At 35.4% G+C, this 26,569-nt stretch overlaps 1 protein-coding gene across 1 annotated transcript; it reads left to right on the plus strand.

Annotated features, from left to right (window-relative positions):
• Nucleotides 1-761: 761 nt before the first annotated feature.
• On the plus strand, nt 762-26,569 carry LOC136034580 (adenosine deaminase 2-like). Its single transcript, XM_065715833.1, has 3 exons — nt 762-1,528; nt 11,173-11,647; nt 26,220-26,569. Exons 1-3 carry the CDS (start codon nt 798-800, stop codon nt 26,541-26,543), a joined length of 1,530 nt encoding a protein of 509 aa, XP_065571905.1. The 5' UTR covers nt 762-797; the 3' UTR covers nt 26,544-26,569.

Here is a 26,569-nt window from a genome sequence, read left to right on the forward strand (position 1 = left end):
CTACCTGTCATAACAAACTTTACCAACTAGTTCAAATGTAAAAAGAAAAATAATAAAACAAGGTTAATTGAATAGACCAGTATTAGTGACGGTAATATATAATTCTAGATTTTAATACATGGCTGTAAATGGTATAAATATTCTAAACCCCTGTTTTAAAGTACAATTAGTTACATATACTTACTTCTGATTTATATACTTAATAATTATTACTTTATACTTAATACTTATACCTTATTACTGCATATACTTAATACTTTATTCTGAGAATTTTGAACGTGGTGGTTTCGACTTTAACATTATCAAAAATGTAAAACTATTCTAGTAAATTCGCTACCTACGATATGTTCTTTCAGCCTGGGATAGGGAAAAATTCAGCTAGTGACAATAGACTCACTGACCTTTGTATTCTAACGTCTACAGGGCTGGTCTCATAAATAGGACTAGTAAGATAACGCATATTTAGTCAGTCTTTATTCTTCCTGTATCTACATTTCTCTACTCATCATCTCTTTGAGAACGGCTTAGCAAATGGCTGTTGACAGGTTTCTCAGAAGTTTGAAAATGACTGATGCAATCTATGGGTGTGGCTACGACAGTAGAACTTAATTTCTATTTCAGCATTTACAACATTATCTTTTGTTTCCAAAGATTCGTACTTAAGAGACGCATCTAGCACAAAACAAAAAATTGATATAAATTCCATGATTTTTTTTGTGCTTGACAGCTGATAAGAAATGTGGCACGTAAGATTTTGTTTATTTTCAGCGTAATTAGTTTTCGATTGTGGTTGAAAGATGAAACATCAATTCCTTTTATTTGTTTCCAGCTTTTCTTTAGTTTTATGTGACTTGGCCTCATATTTGAGGGAACGTGAAAATTTCTTAGAAAATGAAAATTCAAGATTCTTGGGCTCTAACTTGGAGCTAACAAGCTCTGAAAGTTTAGTTAATGATTATCTGATGAATTTGAAATACGCTGAGTTGGATTATGGATTTGCAACGGCGGATTTCATGCAGTCTCAGAACTTTCTTATTTCTAAGCCTAAATATGACAGCTCCCAAGTTTTCCAGTTTATAAAACAGATGCCTAAGGGTGGAGCTATACATGTTCATGATACAGCAATCACAAATCTTGATTTTCTGGTTGCGAATGTAACCTATAGAGATAACCTATTTATGTGCTTAGTAGACAATAAAATAAATTTTAGATTTGCAGCAACAAAGCCAGATGATACTGCTGATTGCATTTGGTCCAGTGTGTCAGAAAGTAGACAGAATTCAGGAAATGTGGAAGAGTTTGATGAAGCAATATATAGAAATCTCACTCTTGTTGTACCAGACCCTTTCAGTGAGTACCCTAATATTAACGCGGTTTGGTCGTCATTCCAAAAATACTTTGTGACCTCAGGTGGCCTTATTTGCTACGAGCCAGTCTTCCGTGATTATTTTTACAAAGGCTTGGAAGAGTTTTATGAAGACAACGTTCAATATATGGAGATTAGAACCACGCTTCCCACCATTTATAGGTAGAATTTTATGATCTTTTTTATTTCAAGGGGTTAATACGCCAGTAAAAAAGGCACACAAAGATTAAACCCAAATTCTAAGTTTTAAGAAACTAGTGTTAAATATTTTAATTTCAGTGCTAACCTAGTGTTGAACGCCTGAACAAGTTTCGCAAAAGCGCGTCCTAAGCAGGAAACGAAAATTAGGGAACAGCTTATGATGGTGAAATGGTCCTATGCACTCGGGTTGAGATGAGCTGCCAGTAGTTGCAGTTGTCCCAGAAAATTCTTTCCTTACCGTGGAAAATTTGGCAGGAATTATTGTTGTTGGTGTTTTTTTTTTGAATTTTGCGGTTCAAAAAAAAATTACTACACATGTTCAGGGCAAGGTCATAGCACTGCGGAATAGCACTACCTGTAGCTTTAAATTGTGAGGTCTGATAAGGGCTGTATCTACTGTGCTTCGGACCGAAAAAAATAAAATCGAGACATAAAACAGCTTATTACTATGTAATCTAGCGGCACAGAAGGATAGGTATTATTTGTGTCATATAGGAAACTAGTTTTGAAATAGTAAAAATGATGTTTCAGGGATTTTGAGCCTAACCCCTCCCCTTTTTAGCATACGTACTTTATGACAGCCCCGACTAGAAGGCTGTAGAAGACGTGATCTTTGTTCTGATGATTATTCATTATAATAGAAAACCAAAAAATCCAAACCGTAGTAACTTTTTTGTATTTTTGATAAAACAGAACAAGAAACACCACAAATATCTTAAGCCTCTTATTTTCTTCGTTTGACATATAGCTTAGTCGTTAATTCTAATATTGGGAGGTTGTCTTTCGTCTATTAAGTCCTTTATTAAACTGTTATATGAGGTTATTGTCTAATCAGCTGATTTAAAAATAAGCATTTAAAAAACATGCAAAAATGACTATTAATTACCATTTGACCCTGATTAAGACTAACCTACGCTCCCAAACCTGAAGAGAATGTTAAGAATGGTGTCATAGTTTCAACCTTTTTTTAAGAAAATAAATACAAATATATTCTGAAATTGAAATATCATATTGGGCAAAACACAATGTACAATAATATGTCTGATGAAATGAAAGGAAAAAGTGAAGAGAATGATGTGTGTGACGAAGAGGAAGTGAAGGGAAGCCCAGTAGCACTTTCCCTAAGCAAAGTGAAAAGGGCTTTGTTTAAATGAGCCATTCGACAATGTCGCTGATTAGGGAGGGGAGGGGTGGGAAGAGCAATTTTCCTCTAAGTTTACAAGAAGTAATCTCTTATGTTTTTATTCAAAAATACATTTTTGGTATTTTCATTGAAAGATTCGGAAAAGAGCAACATAGTGTGCCCTTCTTCATTTTTAAAAATACATTTTATTCCCTTACATATTCAGAAATTAGTGCCCTGTTTTTCGATTGGTTCTTTTATCTTGTTTTGTAGCTATAAATTAAGATCCTGTTTGTATGTAATGTACTTCATCTTGATTATCTGCAAAATTTTCTCAAACGGAGAGGGATTGGAAACGCTTGAGAACTTAATGCCTATTTTCTTAAAATACTGCAGACTCGTTTGGGCTGTTAAAAAATTTGAGCTTTATATGCCTTTTTGATATTCTCAGGAAACAGGCTATTCTGTCCTTGGTGCCTATTGTGGCTAAACAGTCATTTTATAAAAGAATTGTTGCACATTCAATAGTTTTCTCAAACAGGGATGGAATTTTCCAAAAAACCTAGGATTTACCTCCTACTCAGCTTTTAAATAGACTATTTGCAAAACCACCTTTCTGTTCTTTCAGTACAAGCTGGAAATACCTTAACGAGATAATTCATTGATAGGGCTTGGGTATTAGCAAAGGATTTTCATTGGAAAAATCCTACTTAAAACTTTTTAATTTGGCGACAAAAAAAGACTCAAAAACATGATGACAAGGGCTGTTAAAAAAGGTGACAATATTGTAACTTGATGTAGGATGGATAATAGCGTCTCTACATTTAAGGAGATGAAACTTCTTTCCCCTGAAACAATTCAGAAGCCCCTTAGGAAAATTGAAAAAATATTGGTCTAAACAGCACTTTCCGCCAATTTTAACTCCTTCTTGAGAACTGCTCCCGCTCATTCTTCTCTCCAAGAGGGTGAACTAATATAAACCTATACACACTGATTTTTACGAAAACAAATTAACCTGAAATTGGATATAAAGGGACCTGACCGAATCTATCCCAAGATCTGCAAATTTCACCTACAAATATGCTGAATATCACCACTGACATCGTGGCAGCTAGGAAACCTAACACTCGGTTGCTGAAACACCTTGATACTACTTTCAAACAGTTCGTGGTAACGAATTGTAAGTAAGAAGCGATGCGCCTCAGCAGTAATCGAAACTCTAAAAAAACGAAAGATTACGGGTGCGTGTTTATCCTTTTTCTTATATTTTTCCCAGGGATGATAGTATCGGACCAGTAGTCCTAGAATGTCGAAAATGGTCATTCGAATAGAAATTAAAATTTCTAGTGCCTTTTTAAATGACCAAAAACAGGATGACACCTGGCCCCCTCCCATTCAAGTTTCCAAAAAAGTCATCCTATCAAAACTTAGACATAGCCTTTTTGTTAAGCATAGTAGAAAGCCCAGTAACTATGTCTTTAAGGTTAACACAACTCCCCACGGCCTCAGGGGAAAGGTTTGTAAGTCATATGAAATTTGTCCATTGTTTACATTTAGTATTTGTTATTGGGAAATATACAGAAATTTTTGGGGAGGGGGTAAATTTACTGCAATGGTATTTTCCACAGGGATATTCTCCAGTGGGGAGGGAAGTTCCAGGGGGGTTAACTTCGCAAGGAAAATTTGCATTGGGGGAAATTGCCAGAATTCTTATGTGAAATTTATTTTATTTTTCTTACTTTATTTTTGCCGATTCAAATTTACAAGTGGAGATATTAAGAGGAATTATTCGGGGAATATTTACCGGGTTAGAATTGTCTAGAATATCTTTCCTTGGGTGGGGGATATTTTCCACGGGAGAAATTCTCCTTAGGGGAGTTTTCCACTGGATTAATTCTCCAGAGGGATATTTGTGCGGAAGCACCTTACTACCAAGGGGTGGGGAGAGGGGGGTATTTGTGGGAAGAACTTTCCAAGGAGGAGGGACTCCAGCATGATTTTAAAAACAAAAAAATAAACTCTTTTTCGAAAGAAAGTGGGCTGTGAAAAAAAAAATCTGCAAAAATTGGCCGTAAGAAATTTTCCGGTTGTAATTTTCAGCTAAAATGGAATTGTCTTGGGGACTTTTCCTGGTTGGTGGTTTCTGGAGGGTAGTCTCTGGAGGTGAAATTTCTAAAGGAAATTTTACGCCGGGGAAACTTTGCCAAAATTAATATAAAAACTTTGTTTTAATTTTTCGTGTACAGTGAGCCAAATTTGAACCTGCGTTAGCTGAAAAATGTTTAGAAATTAATTATAAAAAACAGCTGTTCCTAACTGAAAGTAAGGAGTGACATTAAAACTTTGAAAAAACAGAAATTATTCCGTATATGAAAAGGATTATCCCCTCCTTAACACTTTGCTATTTACGCTGCAGTTTGAATCTTTGTCGCAACTCTGATTTTTGAAGTAATAAAAAATTCAGCTTAAAGAGCAAAGTTCTGAGGAGGGACAGCCCCTTTCATATAAGGAATAATTTTCTTCGTTTTAAATTATAATGTCGCTCCTTGCTTTCTGGTTAAAAAATAGTTTTTTTTTATATTTGATTAGAGTAAAAAAGTAAAGCATATACATTAAAGAAACATTTCAGAATAATAAGGGCTTTCAGTATTTGTCTTGTGTCAACCGTCGGGGATATTCTTTCCTGTCAATTTGTCATCATTTTCCATCTGACAAGCCGTAAAATTAAATTGAAAACATTACATTACTTGAAGACAGGAGGGAATGACATTAAAATCCTGTTTTACTGGACGGAGTCCAACAATTTCCTCATAGGATTTAGAAATAAATCCGGAACATCGCTTCGTAGCAATTTGAAAATTATCTTTAAAAAATGACAGTCTTTCATCCATATCAACTTCCTGTGACCTCAGTTCTGCTTTGATGGCTCTAAGATAGAAAAAGTATGATATAAAAAGTTTGATTACGAATTTAGAATGAATGTTCCTTGTTTGTCCAGAAACCTGAAGCCCCTGTAGATGTCCTCTTTAAATATGACATGTTGAAATTAATTATTAGCCAATATTTTTTTCCCGGAGGAATTGTTTGAGGATAGTTTTCAGAACAAAGCAAAACGAACGGGGAAAGCACTATATGATAGTCTGCAATCGAAGGGACCGAAGGGATTCAAAACCACTCATACGTACGCCAGGAAAGGACTATATCCCTTGGAAATACCGTATGGATAGGCAATGATCGTATCCTAACACCATTTGTATTAAACAGCTTTCAATCGTGATTTAGATACTGAGGACGCTCTGCATCACTAAGACAGTATCAAAAATAACAACTAGCTTCATGATGACATACAGCTCAATCCTTATAATGACGTCACTCGACATCCTATAATTAAAAATTTGTCTTTGAACGATTTTCTTAAACTTATAATGACGTCATATACTAAGCATCGTCATAACAAACATGACGACAACTAACTTCATGACGACATACATATCAATCCTTATAATGATGCCACTCGACAGACAGACAGACAGACAGACAACTTATTTTTATATATATACTAGCTGTTGGGGTGGCGCTTCGCGCCACCCCAAAACCTAGTTGGTTTGGGCGCTTGGCGCCCCCAAGCCCCCCCCGCGCACGTAAGTCGTTACGCGCCATTGTAGTTGTGTCCCTGCGTCCCACCTGTGAATATAGATAGACGTGTCCCCGTCGTCATTTATATATCCCCTTGTGGCCCCCGGCGTCCCCGTTGTAGTTGTATATTCCCTGTGTCCCGGTTGTCATTTGTGCCCGGTGTCCCGGTCTGTAGTGTCATCTTATAATGAAGTCATATACAAAGCCTTATATACTTATAATGAAATCATATGCAAACCCACAAACAAACAAACATGCCTACAAACAACTTATTTTTATATATATATATAGATATAGTTTCTTTTTTAGTTTTTTCTTTTTTTAGTTTTTCAGTTTTTTATTGTTTTAGCTTTTTTTTTCTTTTTAGTTTTTTACCTTTTTTATTTTTTTGCTTTTTTTTAAAGTTTTTTTCTTTTTAGGTTCTTTCTTTTTTTAGTTTTTTTCGCGCCATATTAGTTAAGCGCCATTGTAGTTGTGTCCCTGTGTAGCACCTGTGAATATATATATATATATATATATATATATATATATATATATATATATATATATATATATATATATATATATATATATATATATATATATATATATATATATGTGTTTTTAACTACGTAAAACTTGCGAATATACAACATTCGTCGCTGTCCCATTGTCTGTGCATATAGATAGATTGTCAGGTTTACCGACTCTTGAACATGCAACATATAAATGTCCATGGGGAAAACAATCCGTATTCAGATATATACCTCATTATTCTAATGATTGTCCTTGAGCTTTGTTGATGGTGATTGCTAATCGAACATTCCCTGTGTCCCGGTCGTCAATTATATATCCCCCCTGTGCCCCTCGGCGTACCCGTTGTAGTTGTGTCCCTGTGTCCCGGTCGTCATTTATATTCCCTGTGTCCCGGTCGTTATTTGTGTCCCGGTGTCCCAGTCTGTAATTTCTCTTTGAGTGTCCCGTTCGTCATTTATATTCCCTGTTTCCCGGTCGTCATTTGTGTCCCGGTGTCCCGGTCTGTAATTTCGTCAGTCGACAAACAACTTCATGATGGAATAATGCTCAATCCTCATAATGACGTCAGTCGACAAACATGACATCAGTCGACACACAAACATGACGTCAGTCTACAGACATACAACTTATTTTTATATATATAGATAAGATATGTTTTTAACTACGTAAAACTTGCGAATATACAACATTCTTTGCTGTCCCATTGTCTGTACATATAAATAGATTGTCAGGTTTACCGACTCTTGAACATGCAACATATAATTGTCCATGGGAAAAACAATCCGTATTCAGGTCTATACCTCATTATTCTAATGATTGCCCTTGAGCTTTGTTGATGGTGATTGCTAATCAAACATTCCCTGTGTCCCCATCATCATTTATATATTCCCCCGTCCCCGCTGTAGATGTGTCCCTGTGTCCCAGTCGTCATTTATATTCCCTGTGTCACGGTCGTTATTTGTGTCCTGGTGTCCCAGTCTGTAATATCTCTTTGAGTGTCCCGGTCGCCATTTATATTCCCTGTGTCCCGGTCGTCATTTGTGTCCCAGTCTGTAATTTCGTCAGTCATATCCCGGTGTCCCGGTCGTCATTTGTATCCCGGTGTCCTGGTCTGTATATACATTCGTTTTTGAATTGTTATATGATGAAATAAATTTTTTGTTTTTCTTTTCCTTTTTTCTTTTTATTTTTTTTTTTGGTTTTTACCTTTTTTTAACTTTTTTAGTTTTTTTTCTTTTTTCTTTTTAGTTTTTTTTTAGTTTTCATTTCTATTTTTTTTAGTTTTCTTTTTCTCCTTTATTTTTCAGCTTTTTTCCGTTTTTAGCTTTTTTTTTCTTTTTCAGTTTTTTGTTTTTTTAGTTTTTTTTATTAGTTTTTAGTTTGTTTTTTCTTTTTAGTTTTTTTTGAAGTTTTTACCTTTCTTTTAGTTTTTTTTAATTTTTTTTTCTTTTTTAGTTTTTAGTTTTTTTTAGTTTTTTAGCTTTTTAGTTTTTTTAGTATTTTCTGTTTAGTTTTTTTGCAGTTTTTACCTTTTTTAGTTTTTTTTCTTCTTTTGTATTAATGCTAAAGCCAAGGTTCGAACCTGGAACCTCTCGGACCTAGAACCTGGAACATAACGCTTTACCAACTCAGCTACTTCGGCTTGAATACATTCGTTTTTGAATTGGTATATGATGAAATAATTCAGACGTCATATGCAGATAGACAGACAGACACACAAACAAACAACTTATTTTTCTTAAATGCTTATAATGGCGTCATATACTAAGCATCGTCATAACAAACATGACGACAACTAGCTTCATGACGATATACAGCTCAATCCTTATAATGACGTCAGTCGACAGACAGACAAACAACTTATTTTTATATAGATAGATAGATAGATAGATAGAAGATTACAGAAAGTGATTCTTCATCTATTCTAGCGGACTTCATCACTGAATCTTTTCAAAAGTGAACCGTAAGATCTAGCAAAACAAGTATTTTTAACCCTCAAAACCTGATTTTCTGGGTCATAAAGGTCCCTCGGAACTAATATAAGTCATGTAAAATTGTACCATCTACATAAGTAAACATTTGACTATGATTCGTTTTTTTCAAAACCGGGGGTTCCCCACTTGACTGATGGTGTATTAGTGTTCTTCGCACACCCTTAGGTTTTTAAACAATTAACTTTTATGCAACAGCCTGCTAAACAAAAACATCAAGTATTACTTACAAAATAGGTGTAAATAATCAATACCAATGTCTTGAGGGACTAGCAACTTCAGTTAAACACTTCAGGAAAACGCCTTCAGTAGATGAAAGGGGGAGGGAAATTTTGACGGTAGACTTGATCCTGATGCTGGGACTGTAATTATTAAACGGTAGAACAATAGAAAAAATCACACCACATCGTTATCCTTAGGGACTTTTCCTACTGAAAAATGTCCGTGGTGGGATTCAAACCGAAAAGGTGCACATATATTATCCATCCCTAGCTAAAGAGATTGCAGATAAGCAGCACTGCAAGTTGCTCCGAGCCTACGCAAGAATCCGATGTCCGGTCTGTCCGGAAGAATCCGATCCGTCCGGGGACAGAACTATTCCCAAAACTTCCATTATAAGTGAACACATGATTTTTTAGAGTTATGTAAAATTACGTGAACAAATACTCTATAGCTAACTTTGTCGTTATCTGTGTTGCAGCAATAGCTAGCAACCTAGTAAGAGACGATCACGCCCCATAGTAGAAAATTGAATAGCCTATATATTCGTAAAACTAGAATCATATCAAAAACGAAGTACAATATTATAACCGTCTTGCCCGAAACCCCTAAATAGGAAACTTACCGTCCCTTGGCTTGAAAAAAAAGGGAAATATACAGGCTTGAAAATCAAAAAAAGTGGCTGAAACGGCGATATTCTGCATAAACTGCACAATTTTTCTTTTTTTTCTATTTCCCCTCAGATAGCTTGGTACTGGAATATCGTGGAGTGCTGTTTAATAGCTTATTTTAAACAAAATTGACGGGGTTGAAAACCTTTTGTAATTAAAAAGTTGTCCTCAAAACATAATCAACTTTTTACGGAAAACTGCATTTTTCTGTAGCACTGTAGTAACTTTTATCATTATAACATCAGGAATTTTTCATCTCTATATAATAAGTTTCAGTGGATATGGATGAAACCTAATAAGGAACAAATTATAGTGAAGAATCATTACAATATTTATATAATGATAAAGCAAATTATATTAGAAAACAAACTCTATCCTAGAGTAACTACAATGCTAAATTAAATCCTCGACATTATGATGTAATCCAGTAGAAGACATGAACACCCATTAATAACAAAACAAAATAGCAAAAAAAACGAAAACTGTTCCAGATTGAAAACAAACTACATATGTGAAATAATATAATATTTTTGGGGTTTTAACATCAAATCTTTCTTTTGAATTGACACTGGATAAATTCCAGATAATTTTATACTAAAGAATGAACTGTATCCCATAGTAAGTGAAGATTTAAAATAAATTCTTAAATAAATGATAAAGCAACACCAATATATTTTTCAGCAAGATAAAGACACATATCTTTTGATAATTTACTTTTCTGGCTGTAGTATATAATGACCTTAGTTGTAGCTGCAACCTAGTAAAATAGGAACCACAGCCCATGGTGACCAAAAGTAAAAACAATCGTTTTTGATTAAGTAAAGGATTGATGTAGTTTTTTTTATAAATGTAGAATACGTAAGATTCATCTGATTATATGAAGTATTGGTCTAGTTAGTTATATAAGGGAACTATGAAAGTTTAATCGGTATCATGGTTGTGCAGACGGTTGAAACCAAGTAAAGAATGAAGCAGGACACATATTAGATTTAATTAGCTCATGGAATCTCTGCATCTCGTCCCTTACTATTCCAAACAAGAAAAAGCCGTTGGCTTTTTCCGGTTTGTAATTTGCATCAAGGATTAATATTCATTCTAATTATTTATTTTTTTCCTTTATTTTTTTTATTATTTTTTTCCTTTAAGTTTTTAGCCTTTTTTATTTTTTTTTAGTTTTTTTTCTTTTTTTAGTTTTCTATTTCTTCTTTATCATTTTCTTATTGTGTTAACTAAAGTATGTGTACTGTTAACCATGGTATATATACTGAAAAAGTCATAAAAAATATTTAATAATTCATAAATGAATATACTAACTTTCGAAACCAAATAGGGTAGATAGTACTTTCCTTTTTTGGACTCCCCTCTGCACAGCCTTGATCATAATTGTACATTTAAAGTTTTACTTTTAAGGATAAACTTCACTTTTCATAGCATTATAAATTATTTCAGGTTAGATGGATCAGTCCTGTCTGATTTCCAAGCAATGTTGACTTATGAAGAAGTTTTTGCAAAATTCAAAGCAGATCACCCAGACTTTTCCGGAGCAAAAATTATTTACGCTCCAAGTCGAAAAGTTACGGAAGAAACAGTCTATGACTACATCAGCTTAGCAACTGTGCTTAAAAGAAGTTTTCCAGACCTTATGGCTGGTTTTGACCTGGTTGGACAAGAAGACTTAGGAGTGCCGTTGATTGAATTTTTAGAGCCTATTTTAAGTGGACAAACAGAATCAGACTTAAAGTATTTCTTTCATGCTGGTGAAACTCAATGGAATGGAATGTCAACTGATTTGAACATAATTGACGCCCTTCTTTTAAATGCAACAAGAATAGGACATGGTTATGCAATAGCTAAGCATCCACTTGCTATAGAGTTGGCAAAAAATAGGAATGTACCCATTGAAGTTTGTCCCCTTTCAAACCAGGTAAGAAAAAAGATAGCTATTGCATTGACTGTTGTACACCTAGGGTATCAGATATTCTACAGGTCAAATATGGCCAGATTTGAGTCGTTTAAGAGCCAAGCACAATGAATTGCAGATGTCTAAGAGTCAAAAGATATAAAATATGCTTGATTCATATCTCTTTTTTAGATAGATTTTACTAACTGCTTTGTAAAATAAAGGCCCTAAAAAAAAATGATAATATTAACTTGTGCATGGCTCATGAAAACAAAAAAATTGTCTCTCTGATTTTATTGATCAGATCAAGCAGTTCGTCACTACGCACTGTAAGTAAGGAGCGACTCAGCTCAATATTAAAAGTAGTATGGCCTTAGGGACCACTTACACCCCTATCCTGGTGTGCTATTGGGATTGTTAACTCCTTGTATCCCCTACGGGACTACAGTCACAGTCCTATCCTGATGTAATATTGTAGTTGCTACCCCTTCATATCGTCTTAGACACTATTGTCACAACCCGAAAAAAATTTCTGGAGACAGTACATGTCAAGTTCATTTTTTCGGTGGCACAATGCAAAGAATACTGCGACACACATAGCCTTATCTTAGCTTCCGGCGATTAGATAATTCCTGGAAAACATCGTGAATGTCAAAATATTTGATGTAAAGAATTGGAATTGTGCCCAGTTATTATCAGTTGATAGACCGAGTGTCATCCAGCAGGATGTCTAAAAAAGAATTTTGACAAGGACTTTAATATACAAGAGGTTTGTAATCTTAAAAAGGGCAATAAAACTTCCAATTCCCTTTCTAATGAGACCTCTCTGAAATTTATACGACCACACTTTCTATAAAACTTCATATGTCCCCAGGGCAAAGCTTACAGCCCTTTCCCTTAGGGATGTGGGGTGGTTGTCATCTCCAAAGACATAATTTCCGGACCCTTCAACTACGTTGAACAAAAGTGCTAACTTAACATTTTGATTGGATGTGTGTGGAGAAATGATGGGCAAGGAGGGGGGCTGGTTGCTCTCAAATCATTTTTGACTCTTAAAACGGGGAGTACAACTTCCGATTTCAGATCAAAAGAGCCCCATCTGAAGTTTTTACGACCAGCCTTTCCATAAAAACCTTATGTGCCCCCAAGATATAACTTATAACCCTTTTCCCGGGGTTCTAGGGGGTCTGGCCAACCCTAGAGGCATTGTTACATGTTCCTTGGACTACTTTAAACAACATGAATATCTCAAAATTTCAATCAGGCGTGTTTGGTGAAAAGAGGGGTGGTTGAAGGAAGTGGCTAGTTGCCCTTCAACACTTTTCACTCTTAAAAGAGACATAGAACTTCCAATTTTTAAATAAATGAGAATCCTCTGAAATTTATACGGACCTTCCTTCCATAAAAACCTTAAATGCCCCCGGGGCATAACTTACAGCCCTTGCCTGTAGGCTCTGGGTTTTTTTTTCAACCATAAAAGCCTTGCCATATGATCTATAGACCATTTTGAATAAAATAGATCAATTTTACTCTTGATCAATTTTACTCTTAAAAGGGAACTAGAGCTTCTGATTGGCAGTTCATTGAACACCTTCAAAATTTATACGATCACCTTTTGAATAAAAATCGTGAAGGGATAGGTGTGGGTGGGCTGGTTGCCCTTCAATCACTTTTAACTACAAAAATGGCACTAGCCCTTTTAATTTCCGATCGAATGAGCCCTTTTTTTAAGTTTCTACGACAAAACCTTCGATACGATGTGCCCTGATCTAAAACAAACCAAACAAAAAAAAAAAAAAATCGTTCTTTACTTTTGCAGTGCTATTGCGTTGCCTATGATTGATAATGAAATGCTGCCGAATTTATTTATTTGAAAATCCGTCGTACGAAAGCAAGAAGATGGAGCAGTAAAAGAAAACAAAATAATAAAACAATTTAGACAGCAACTAGACACTTCACACAATACGAGACAGGCAATTATATGAAAGAAACCAGAATAAAAGAAAAAAGAACCTATAAGCGAACGAGTATAAACACAAATATTTACCATTTAATGTACCTTTTATCTTACCATTGCTAGCTATGGCTCCAGTCGTGTGACAAATTAATCATTAAGATCCACAATACTTTTTGAAACGGTAGTACATTAATCAAGTTATACTATAAAGAATAAACACAAACGATTTTCGGGTTCAATGTGGGAGCCGAAAACTTTAGTTTAAAAACGATAATAGTACCATCTAAAATCAATTTATCGTTGCTTATTTATCTTCTATTCTCCTAACTGCTGGCCTATCATCCCCATATATACAACGTTGGTTCGAATAATGTTCAGAGTTCCTAATAAATAGAAACTCTTATTTGTTTTACAATAGAAAAGGCAGTGTGGTCTTTGAAAAAATAGGACATTTTCGTCAGGAGAGACTTCTATTGGGGGGGGGGGGAAACTTCCGTGAAAATATTCCACTGAGGGAGATATCCGGAATGACTTGAAAATGATCAGAAAATAATTAAAAAATAAGTCCTTTTTTTAATGAAACTGGTCTAAGGAGAAATTCTATGCAGAATGGCGTGCAGGAAATTTTCCGGGCTGAGGATTTTCAGCGAGGGCAGAACTGCGTGGTGGAAAGGATTTCAAGCAGGAGGAACTATCCATGGAGTTTTTTTTAGAGAATTTCCAAGGGATAGCTGGTGGATTACCCGTCATTATTTGGGAAACGATCAGGAATTAAATAGAAACCAAGTTTTTGCAACTGAAAGTAAGGAGCAAGATTAAAACTTAAAACGAACTGAAACTCCCTTGAACCTCGATCTTTACGGTAAAATTTGACTTTTTGTCGCAATTCTTTCATAACAACTCGTCAAACACATGGGCCGTCTAACGAGAATAAGAGGAATTTTAAAGTGCTAAAAAGACTTTAGAGTGCAAGGCAAGGTATTGAAAAGGAGGTACCTCCCCTCACATACCGAATGATTTTTTTTCGTTTTATTTTCAGTGTTGCTCCTTACTTTCAGTTGAATTTTTTTTTAATCTTATTGTATAACACTATATGTTTATACTTTGTAGGATATTTAATCAATCACCAAAACCGGAGTTCATTAAGATTGGCTTAACTTTCTTCTAAATGTCGAAGAACTTAAACTGTGATTAAAGTTTGAAGTTTAACAATTTTATCTCTTTCTGTGGCTTTATTTATTCCTGTTTATTTACGTTTTTTATCTTTACGTAAAAATAGAATTTTGTTTAGTTAGTTGAATTCCTATTGCCATTTCTAAGGCAAATATGTCAACACAGCAAAAATTCAAGCCACGAGAATATCCTATTTCTTTGCAATTTGAACGAAACATACCTCACATCACTTACCTTAATAAGATTGGATAGCTGAGGATCGATCTAGATAATTGGCTTCTCGAATTTAGTAACCCACTACTCAGCCCTCTAACCCAGGCAAGATACGTCAATGCCAAAATTCTTCCTTAAGACGGCGGAAGACAGTTGCAAGATGTATTTAATTAGTATGCAGATGCGCAAACTCAGGCACACTTCCCGCATTGAATTTCGTATAATTGACAGATAAGTCTAGAAAAGTGTTAGGATTTAGACCTTCAGTCCGATTTAAGGGTTGGGTGTAAGTGAACCTGAAAATTTGATAGCTAGCTGAAATTATTTTGATTATCTTATTTTGAGACATTTTTCAAACCCATTTTGTCGGACATCTACCCTTTCGAATGGCTGTCAATATGTATTTGAACGCCATTTGGAAGTAGGCTAAGGGACCATAGTTCTCTTTAGGTTTCCAGCAACTGGTAGGAAAATCTTGGAAAAGGGTTTTTATGCAAAATATTTAGCAATAACCCATCTGTCTTCGCTGAGAATTATTATGAAACCACGTAATTTTTGTTGATTGTTTGAGACTGATTTAATAACGAATTGGCCGAATTTTGGTTAAATAAATAATTTAGCGAGTTTCTTCGTAAGATTTCCGTTTCAGAGCATTCTTATTCACATCTCACAGCATATTGTTTTGTAGTTGATCGCTTAAGCCCTTTCAATTTGCTTTATAACGGTAGTTTTAATTTTAAAGCTATTTATTATTATTATTTTCTTGATGTTTGCAAGATCATTCTAAAATAAAACTTTAATTCTGTCGAAAAAGCTTCATTTTTAAGTGATTCGTGCTTTAATGAGAGTTCGGGCTCTCATTTCAAACGTTATAGGTTATTGGAGACTATCATCTATTGGGATCCATTTGGCTCTTTTGATTCGATTTTATGCTTAGCTTAGTTTACTTTGCTGAAAAAAAAATACTGTTTGACCGAGTTCAATTTTGTTACTTTCTTTTATTGCTATTAGAAGAGATTTCTAAAAAAAAACACCTAATTTTCGCGACTACTAAGTATCCAAAGACATCTTCTCCAATATTGTACGTTTGTATGTAGCATTTAAGCCTTTTAATAGCAATCTAAATGTTCTCAAGCCTTTTTACCATACGTTAAAAAACTCAAGTAAGGCTTTTAAACAAAGCCTTCATTTAAATGAATCCCCTATAAATAACTAAAGATGCTTACTAAGGAGTCCTATACACCGTCACGTGGCGGCATGGTGCTCAAATTATGCGAGTCAAGTTTGCCGATTCTTCTAAACTAAGTTGCTTCACCAGAATTACTGTCCGCTGCTATTGTGGTCTCATTAACACCATATTAGTCGTTTAGGGTTCAAAATCTGGGAAAATAGTATTTTACCGTGGTAGGATCATTATTGTTATATTATAAAGATTTCCGCTATAATCAAATCTCTATCAGCTCTGACGACTACCAGCTCCAAACCATTATTTCTAAAAGTATTTTAAAATTTTTTGGCTACTATGGGCTGGGGATTCATTTTTTACTTGGACGCAGCTATTGCTGCAATTATGATCCCATAAAAAAATATTAGAGGTACTGCGTAAAAGGCAAAGAAGTATAATTTTGATTACTTGGGAGAGGGTTTAAAATATCAACCAAATGATTTCTTGACATGGTTCATTCATTTGTAGAGTTTTTATTGAGTTTCGATAGTCTATTAAGGATATTTTACCTACTTTGCAAGATCAGATTACTGTTATACAAATGACTTCTCGGTGATAACTTCAATCCTGGCAAAAACATAAAAAGTAAAATCAGTTTCAAAAATTAGAAAACATTTGATTTTATGTTTACTCTCAAAACTCAGTTTTAAATTTGACTTTCTGTGAAAAGCAAGTCACTCTGCTAGGTGTACAGTAAAAATTACTTAACACAAAAGCACTGCAAAGGATTTTGTTTGGTAATGAAAAAAAAAAGCAAAAACCTTTGCCAAATTAAAAAACAACGCTGTATTGCAGGGGGAGAAAGTTTTGAATTTATATCCCTCACTCTCTGGAATGCGGAATTTACAAAAAATATGCAGTTTTGAAAAGTTTGATTGTTTACAGAGAATTTAAAATTAGCTTACCCTGGTTGAATTCTCTCTAATGCCTTATCCCCGCAAAATCCTTACAACTTGTCGGATAAATAAATATTTCTGAATCACTACTGCTACTAACAACTCAATGCAGTACCATGCTGCCTGAGGACGACACAGCTATGCACGCTCCTCCTCCATCCCCATTTATTCAAATTCCTCCTCTTTACGCCCTCCTAAAAAGTTCCCATTTCTCCTAAATTTTACTTACGACATCCTCCAACTCCATTCGGGGACGACGTGCTTTTCGTTTGGTCCTAGACGGTTGGCCGACAAGAACGATCTTGTTATCCTTCATCCGCGGATTGTGTCCTAGCCATCTTAATATTTCTTTTATTGTATCCCTAGAAAGCGGGATTGACCCACGTTTCTCGTAGAGCTTACTGTTTGGGATGCAGTCAGTCAGTCGGGTCCCCAAAACCATCCTTAGGCAATTTCTCTGGAAAACATCTAGGAAATCCTCCGCTCTCCAGGACACTCAATTTCAGAACCATACTTGACCACTGTCATCACTGTAACTTCAAATATTCTAATCTTGGTTCGAAGACTTATCTTCCTATTTTTCCTAACTTTTTTCACCATTGTGAGAAAACACCCAGGGCCTTGGCTATTCCATTTTTAACGTCTTCACTCCGCCCACGGTCTTTACTAATAATACAACCTAGGTAAGTGAAGCACCCACTTGGTCGATCTTGTCGTTACCAAACATCACCTCTTCACCTTTACATATTCCTAGTTTTTTTTTAACTTAGTCTTCTTAACATTAATTTTCAAACCTATCGTTGCCCCCTGAACTCACAAAACCTCAAATAAATATTTGGATGTACTTATACACTTAAATGTGTTTATCTGGTATACCCTACAAGGATAAAACATTCGCTAAAGCTCTTCTATAAATAGAATCAAACGCTTGCTCATAATATATAAAACTGCAGACTAAAAGGTAGAAGCAGTTTTAGCGGAGGGACAGAGGGCCCTTGCCCCAGACGCAGTAATTTTAGGGGCGCGAAACTTCAATCAAATAATCTAATTATTGTATTAATTTTTTAAATTTGAAATTGTATTGATTAAGTAGAGGGCATAGTTAATAAATAAATATGATTGTAATACTAAAAGGAAATTGACTGAGAGACAAATCAAACAGTTCGTGGTAACGAACTGTAGTAGGGAGCAACCCGGCTCAATAGTAACCGAAATTCTAAAAAACGAATTTTTATAACAATAGTTACATCAAAAGAATCACATTTTAATGCTGAGTTCAAATATATAAGTTTCATTAAGTTTAGACTTACCCATCAAAACTTACGAGCCTGAGAAAATATGCCTTATTTTATAAAATAGGAGGAAACACCCCTTAAAAGTCATAAAATGTTGACGAAAATCACACCATCAGATTCAGCGTATCAGAGAACCCTACAGTAGTAGTTTCAAGCTCATATCTTCAAAAATGTGGAATTTTGCATTTTTGGCCACAAGACAGATCACGGATGCGTGTTTATTTTTTTGTTTGGTTGTTCCCTCCTCAACGCCCCACTCTTTACGCTAAATTTTTTACTGCTTTAATAAAAAGTAGAGTTGAGAGAAAGAGTCCAACTTTAGCATAAAGAGTTTGGCGTTGAGGAAGGAACAACCCCTTTCATATACGCAGCAATTTCTATTCGTTTTCAAGTTTTAATATCGCTCCTTACTTTCAGTTAAAAAAAAACTTTTTTCTTTTTTACTTAATTCATACAAAAAGTCTTAGTATAGATAAAGAATATATTGACCTAGGGTAATTCAGATATAGCTACAAGTTTTTTTAGTTTTAAAAACAGCGGATAATTTCTTCTCTGGTTGTGTACAATCTTTTCTTCAAGGAGCGATTTCTCTATGTCTCATTATAATCCAGCTGAACAATCTCAATGAAAACAGGTGTGCTGGGTCTGCAATGAATATGGAGAGGAAACGGGACAAATAATGAAAAACAAAAGGTGACCGATATTAAAACAGTATTAATAATGAGAAAGGTTTGTAAAAGGAGCAGTTCAGAAGGGAATATCTTCGAAAATATACATTTGCAGGACAAACAAAAATAGGAAAGACCCTACTGAATTGACTTGATGTATCCATTGTTATATGTATTTTTGTCCCACCTTGATTGCGTAATACTGTAATACTACATAAATCAGCGCATATAAATGAGACTAAACGAACAAAGAAATTTCCAGTCGAAAAAATCCCATTCGGCTCTTATTGAGAACGATTTCAGGTTTATTCTCCTTTATTTACTGACAAATTAAATTACAGAATAGTAATAACAACAAAATTATTAAATTATTAAATACATAGGTTTGAAAAATTTAGAAATAAAGTAAAGAAAAAGGTGTATTCTGAATCAAAATTTTTCTAAGATTCATAATTTTTATTTCACACAAAACAAAATCACACAATTTTAATACACAAAGTACAAATGATTAAATAAACCCAACAGAGAGCTGGGCTCAAGAAGAAGGTTAAAAACATAAACTGATGCTAAAAGATACATCAAAAGTATCGGATTTTTATGCTGATTTTAAATATACAAGTTTCATCAAATTTAATCTTTGTCATAAAAAGTTACGGGCCTGAGAAACTTTGCCTTATTTTGGAAAATAGGGGGAAAACACCCCCTAAAAGTCATAGATCCATAACGAAAATCACACCATCGCATTCAGCATATCAGAGAACTCTACAACAAAAATTTCAAGCTCTTATCTACAAAAATGTGGAATTTTGTTTTTTTTGCCAGAAGACAGATCACGGGTGCGTGTTTTTTTTTTTTTTCTTTCTTTCTTTTCCCCAGGGGTCATCGTATCGACCAAGTGGTCCTAGAATGTCACAAGAGGGCTCATTCTAACGGAATTGAAAAGTTCTAGTGCCCTTTTTAAGTGACCCTCCCACACTCATTTTTTCGCAAAGTCAACGGATCAGAATTTTGAGATAGCCATTTTGTTCCGCGTAGTCGAAAACCATAATAACTATGTCTTTGGGGATGACTTACTCCCCCCAAGTTCCCGGGGGAGGGCTGCAAGATACAAACTTTGACCAGTGTTTACATACAGTAATGGTTATTGGGAAGTGTACAGACGTTTTCACAGGGATTTTTTGGTTTAGGGGGGTTGAGGGGAGGGGGCTATGTGGGAGGATCTCTCCTTGAAAGAATATGTTATGGGGGAGGAGAAATTCAATGATTTTTTCTTAAGGAATTGGGACCAATTAAGCTTAGTGTAAAGAGCGAGGTATTAACGAGGGAACAAACCTCCTCATATACATAATAAAAGTATAAGAACCCAGAAGTTCGTTACGTAAGTTAGTTCTTAAGTTACGTATTTTTTACTAATAAAAACGTTCGTTAAAAATTAAAAGTTTTAGTTACCTTTTTAAGTAACCGAAAAATTGGTGGGCAACTAGACCTCCTCCTCCACCCTTTCTTTTTCAAAATCGTCTGATCAAAACTAAGAGAAAGTTATTCAGCCCCCCAAAAAAAACTAATATGCAAATTATATTTTAATAATTTATCTGTGGAGAGCCAAAATCAGACATGCATGAATTTTATGGTAAAGTTTGTACTGTTTAATAAAGTAGAATTGAAAGATTCAAACTTTAGCGTAAAGAGCGGGGCATTGACAAGGCAACAGCCCCTTTCATACACGTAGTAATTTCTGTTCGTTTTAAGTTTTAATGTCGCTCCTTACTTTCAGTTAAAAAAAAACTAGTTTTTTTTATTTAATTTGCTATAAAAGGGATTAGGTGTCTTATTTAAAATTCATCTCTTTCATATTTAACTGAGGGAATTCTATACGCTCCAATACGAGCCAACGAAGAAGCGAGTGACGGAAAGGGGGCTACAAGAACATGTGATTCATAAGATTAACTTGCCAGAGACTGAATATCATAATACCAGAGCGATAATTGCAAATCCTTAAGTTGACTAAGGTTTAACATATGAAGAAATAAAAATGAAATTTATTTCAGAAAGACTTGAAGTTCCCTAGGACGATGAAAGAAAGTATTAAGGATTCTTATGGCTTTTTTTTACAATATCTGGAGGGGTTTAAAATGATTAGGAAATGTATCACAGGCAGCCCAACAGCACTGTCTAAGTAAAGAGCGGTGTACTTGTACTTACTTGCTTGTTTGTGGTGGGATTCAGGCTTTTTCGCTTAGCCCGGCATCCAGGATCTTTGTGACCTCTTTGGATTAGGTTTAACGATCTGCAGCCAATTGCTCCGTGAACGGGAGCCACTGGGCCGACCATCTATGTCCAAATTTCTTTAGACAAGGAAAGTTGACGGCATAGAAACAACTTTCTATGTTGTTTATATATATATTTATTTTTTTTAGACCAGGGCACTTCGTATAGAAGGAGTTGTCTGAGAAACTTCCAAAAGGGCTCATTCAATTGGCAATTGAAAGGGCTAGTGCCCATTTTAACAATTCAAAATGATTGGAGGGTAACTAGCCCCCCGTCAACGTCCACCATTTCCCCAAAAACATCCAATCGAAATTTTCAGACAGCTGTTTTGTTCAAAGTAGTTTAAAGATCCGTAAGTTATGTATTTAAGGTTGACCCCCCCCCAAAGTCCCCATGACATGGGTTGTAAGTTATACCCTGGGGGCATATATGGTTTACATAGAAAGAGTGATCGGATAAACTTCGAAAGTGGCTTACTGGATTTTTAATCAGAATTTTTAGTGCACTTTTTGATATTCAGCGTGTTTGGAGGAAGGATGCCCCCCACACACCTAGTATTTTCCCGTAATGTATCGGATAGAAATTTTGAGATGGTCATTTATTGTCGTAGAAACTTCGAAAAGAGCTCATTCGATTGGAAATTGACAAGGTTAGTGCTCGAAAGTGATTGGAGAGTAGCTACCCCCCCCCCACTCCCACCATTTCCTCAAATACATCCAATCAAATGTTTGAGATAGCCCTTTTGTCCAACGTAGCTGAAAGGTCTGGAAATTATGTTTTTACAGATGACAGCCCTCAGGGCATGGGTTGTAAGTTATGCCCCGGAGACATATAAGGTATACATGGAAAGGATGATCGTATAACCTTTGGAAGGGGCAAATTGGATTGGTAATCGGAGGTTTTAGTGCCCTTTTTAAGATTCATGGTCATAGGAAGGTGGATACTCCCCCCACACCTCGTATTTTTCCGAAATAGGTCTGATTTTAATTTTGAGATGACCATTTGTTGTCATAGAAACTTCGAAAACAGCTCATTCGATTGGAAATTGAAAGGATCAGTGCTGTTTTTAACAGTAGAAAGTGACTGGAGAGCAACTAACCCTCCTCCCATATCCATCATTTCCCCAACCATATTCAATAAAAAATTTTAGATAGCCATTTCGCTCAATGTAATTGAGAGGACCGGAAATTATGTCTCTGAGGACGGCAATCCCCCGCAGCCCTTTGAGTAAGAGTTGTAAGTTATGCCCTGGGTACATATAAGGTATATATAGAAAGGGTGACTGCATAAACTTCAGAAGGGGGTCATTGGATTCGTAATCAGCAGTTCTAGTGCCCCTTTTCAGATCCAGAGTGGTCAGAAGATGGATACCCCCCTCCCAAACACACCCAGTGTTTTCCCGAAATGTATCTGATAGAGATTTTGAAATGGCCGTTTGTTGTCGTAGAAACTTCAAAAAGAGCTCATTCGATTGGAAATTGAAAGGGCTGCTGCCCTTGTTAATAGTTGAAAGTGAATGGAGGGCAGCTAACCCCCCTCCCACGCTCACTAATTCCCCAGACACATCCAATCAAAATTTTGAGATATCCTTTTTGTTCAGCGTAATTGAAAGGTCTAGAAATAATGTCTTTGAGGATCACACCACCCTAAGCCCTCAGGGTAGACGTCCTGGGGGCATTTAAGGTATTATAGGCAGTGCAATAGCACTGCTAAAGTAAAGAGCCATGTGGGCACAATGTGTTTTTTTCTGTTTAGACAAGGTCGCTTTGTATCGAAAGAGTTGTCGTAGAAACTTCAAAAAGGGCTCATTCGATTAGAAATTAAAAGGGCCAGTGCCCTTTTCAATAGCCGAAAGTGATTGGCAGGCAAATAGCCCCCTCCCACTCCCACCATCTCCCCAAAAACATCCAATCAAAATTTTGAGATTGCCATTTTGTTCTATGTACTTGGAAGATCCGGAGGTTATGTCTTTACTCTGGAATGGGCTCATTTGATCTGAAATAAAATGTTCTAGTACCCTTTTAAGGATTCACAGTGATCAGACAGTGGGAAGCCCCCCTCCCTACCCCTCGTATTTTCCCGAAATGCATCTGATAGAAATTTTGATATGGTCCTCTATTGTCGTAGGAACTTCGAAAAGAGCTCATTCGATCGGAAATTGACAAGGTTAGTGCTCTTTTTAATAGTTGACAGTGATCGGAGGGCAAATAACCCCTCCCACGCTCACCCTTTCCTCAAACACATCCAATCCAAATTTTGGTATAGCTATTTTGTTAAACGTAATTGAAAGGTCTGGAAATTATGTCTTTGAAGAGGACAACCCCCCTAGAGCACTCAGGGCAGGGTTTATAAGTTATGCCTTGGGGGTATATATGGTTTATACAGACAGGGTGATCGCATAACCTTTGGAGAGGCACATTAGATTGAAAATCAGACGTTCTAGTGCTCTTTTTAAGATTCAGAGTCATTGGAGGGTGAATACACCCCCATACCTTGTATTTTCCAGAAATGCATCTTATTTTAATTATGACGTGGCCGTTTGTTGTCATAAAAATTTCGAAAACAGATCATTCAATTGGAGATTGAAAGGGTTCAATATATGAGACCAACCAAGTCAAGAACTATAAACTCAACATTTCGCTTGCAATTACACGATACGGAAGGCTTTGCTACCTTCATTGAAAATTTATTTACTTTTGGGCAAGATTAACGAAGGAACTTTACATCAAGACTTTTAATGAACTTTTTCAGTGAACTCTTTCTGAAAATAATTTAGTGAATAATACAGAAGTTCATTATTTTGTGAATGACCCGAAAAGTTATATATTGTTTGTGTATAAATATGTTAGTTTCAATTACATTATTTTAGCAATTCTACTGATGACGATCGCTATATATGTGATCGAAATGTCTAGACTCTTATCCTTGTATTTTCTCTGTCTATATAAATGGATTTATCAACATAGGAAAATTCATTTGTTCAGCATAGAACGGTGGTGTGGTTTAAGAAAAGAATACCTAACTATGGTGTTACGTCGAAAATAAACTAGCTGATAAATTCCGAACGTTTTAATTACTGGCTGAGTACTAAGTAATTTAATGAAAAAACTTCTTGAATACAACAAACTCAGCTAGTTGGTAAATTCTATGTGATTTAGTTGATGGCTGAATAACATAAATGCAATGAAAGCACTTTTGATACTCAAATAATTGATACATTCCGTATGTTTTAACTAGTGACTGAACACCAGAACTTTAATAAAAACACCTTTGATTACAACAATTTCACATAAGTGGTGATTGCCGAGTCTTTTTATTGCTCACTGGTTATCAAAAAATATAATAAAAGCAAGTTTGACTACAAGAAACTCGGGTAAATGATGAATCTTTAATTGCTTGCGAGTCTTTTAATTGCTGATTGAGTAACAAAAAATTAATGAGAGGACTTATAAGTACAACAAAATCAGCTAGTTGATAGTATCCGTCTGTTTTATATGCTGGCTGAGTACCAAAGATATAACAAACACACTTTTGAGTACACCTGTCGCAGCTAGTAGGTAAATTTGAATATTTTAGTTGTAGACTTGATATCAAAAATTTGATACAGGCAATTTTGAGTACAAAAAACTCTGATAGTTGGTATATTCCGAGCGTTTTAGTTGCTGCCTGAATAAAAAAAATAATAAAAGCACTTATAACTGCAAAAAAACTCAGCTAGTTGATATATTCCGAGTGTTTTAATTGCTGATTTTGGTTGCTGATTGAGTAATACAAATTTCAATTGATCTGCGTTGCATGGGTAACGTGAGGTGTTGCGGCAACCTTTATTCGGCTTCACCGAGTAAAGTATTGAAAAAGCAACACTTTGGTTTTGTTTCCTCGCTTCCATTAACCGCTGAAGTTGTTAATCTGTAAGGATCTTAAAATAAATACTAGGAACACCAATTCGAAAAAGTTGCAAGCCCCTTATTGCTGATGATGATTGTAGCCTAACAGCCAATTATTACTTACAATTCTCCTACATGTCTTACCGCTGGAACCAAATTGGTCTTACCATCAAATACACCGGAAACAAATAATAGGTACACCAACTAGCAAAAGTTGAGAACCCCTCATTGCAGAAGATGATTATGAGCTAACAGCTGACTGCTGCTTAAAACTCCCCTATGTGTCTCACAATTGGTATCGGCCTATTTTTGGTTTCGGTGTGTACCTTATTACTGAAGTTGTCAACCCCTCTTAAACTTTCAAACTGGTATATTTCATGAAGGAATTTTTCTACCAACAAATGGATGACGTAAGCTATGATCAGCTCATCAAGAGCTTTCGACTGCTGTCGAAAAAAAATCCATCTGTCTTGGTTCAAAAGTTGACTTTTTTGTCGTAGGCTAAGTTTCTAACGTCATCACGTAGAAAGGAGCAAAGGATAAACTCTAATTTCTATAGCAATGAGAGAACGTTTAAATTTCAAGAAGTACATTTGATACCATTTCTCTATCGCAATCCCGAGTGCAGAAAACTGAATGATAAATTCAGCTGAAATCACGAACAGAAATGGGTAGAAACAATAGATGGCGGTACTTTCGGTCTCTACTTTTTTGTTTCGATAATTTTTTTTTATTTATCACTCAAAGAAGATATATTGGCTGTAGGGCCGGGTAAAGCCAGACGTTAAGTTAGCTCAAAATAAAATCATTAGTTTTTAGTATCTAAACTCTTAATTCGGCGAGAGTTACAACTTTCTGTTTACAGATTATGCTAACATTAAAACTCCTTTGTGAGTCCTAACCTCATTTTTATCTCATTGAGATGTTACAATATGATTACCATATAACCTTGTCTGTACCATCCTTATAATGAACCATTCTTTTTCACTCAGCTTGTAAATTATTGTTTTATAGGTTCTGATGCTAGTTTCTGACCTGCGAAACCACCCAGCTACAATACTAATGGCAGACAATTTTCCCGTCATCATTAGTTCCGATGATCCTCCCGTATGGAATGCATCAGCCCTGTCATATGATTACTATGCCGCGTTCATGGCAATGACTTCCAGAAACACAGATATTCGATTCCTTAAGCAGATATCCTATAATTCTTTATTTTACAGCACTTTGGATGGTGATAGTAAAGCTGAAGCTATCTCTCTATTTGAACAAAAATGGGATATTTTCATTCAATCTTTTCTGAAGCGCATATTACCATCCTTTGTTTCTTATAACTAACTCTAAATAAAAGGAAAATGAGTTTA

Source organism: Artemia franciscana, chromosome 13 (assembly GCF_032884065.1).
Source record: "Artemia franciscana chromosome 13, ASM3288406v1, whole genome shotgun sequence".
Classification (NCBI taxonomy): Eukaryota; Metazoa; Arthropoda; class Branchiopoda; order Anostraca; family Artemiidae; genus Artemia; species Artemia franciscana.

Bases quoted from the DNA above. Each gene is read 5' to 3' on its own strand.
- LOC136034580 (XM_065715833.1), top strand. From the start codon at position 798: ATGAAACATCAATTCCTTTTATTTGTTTCCAGCTTTTCTTTAGTTTTA. The intron at 1,529-11,172 runs GTAGAATTTTAT...AAATTATTTCAG, and splicing joins ACGCTTCCCACCATTTATAG to GTTAGATGGATCAGTCCTGT. The intron at 11,648-26,219 runs GTAAGAAAAAAG...ATTGTTTTATAG, and splicing joins TTTGTCCCCTTTCAAACCAG to GTTCTGATGCTAGTTTCTGA.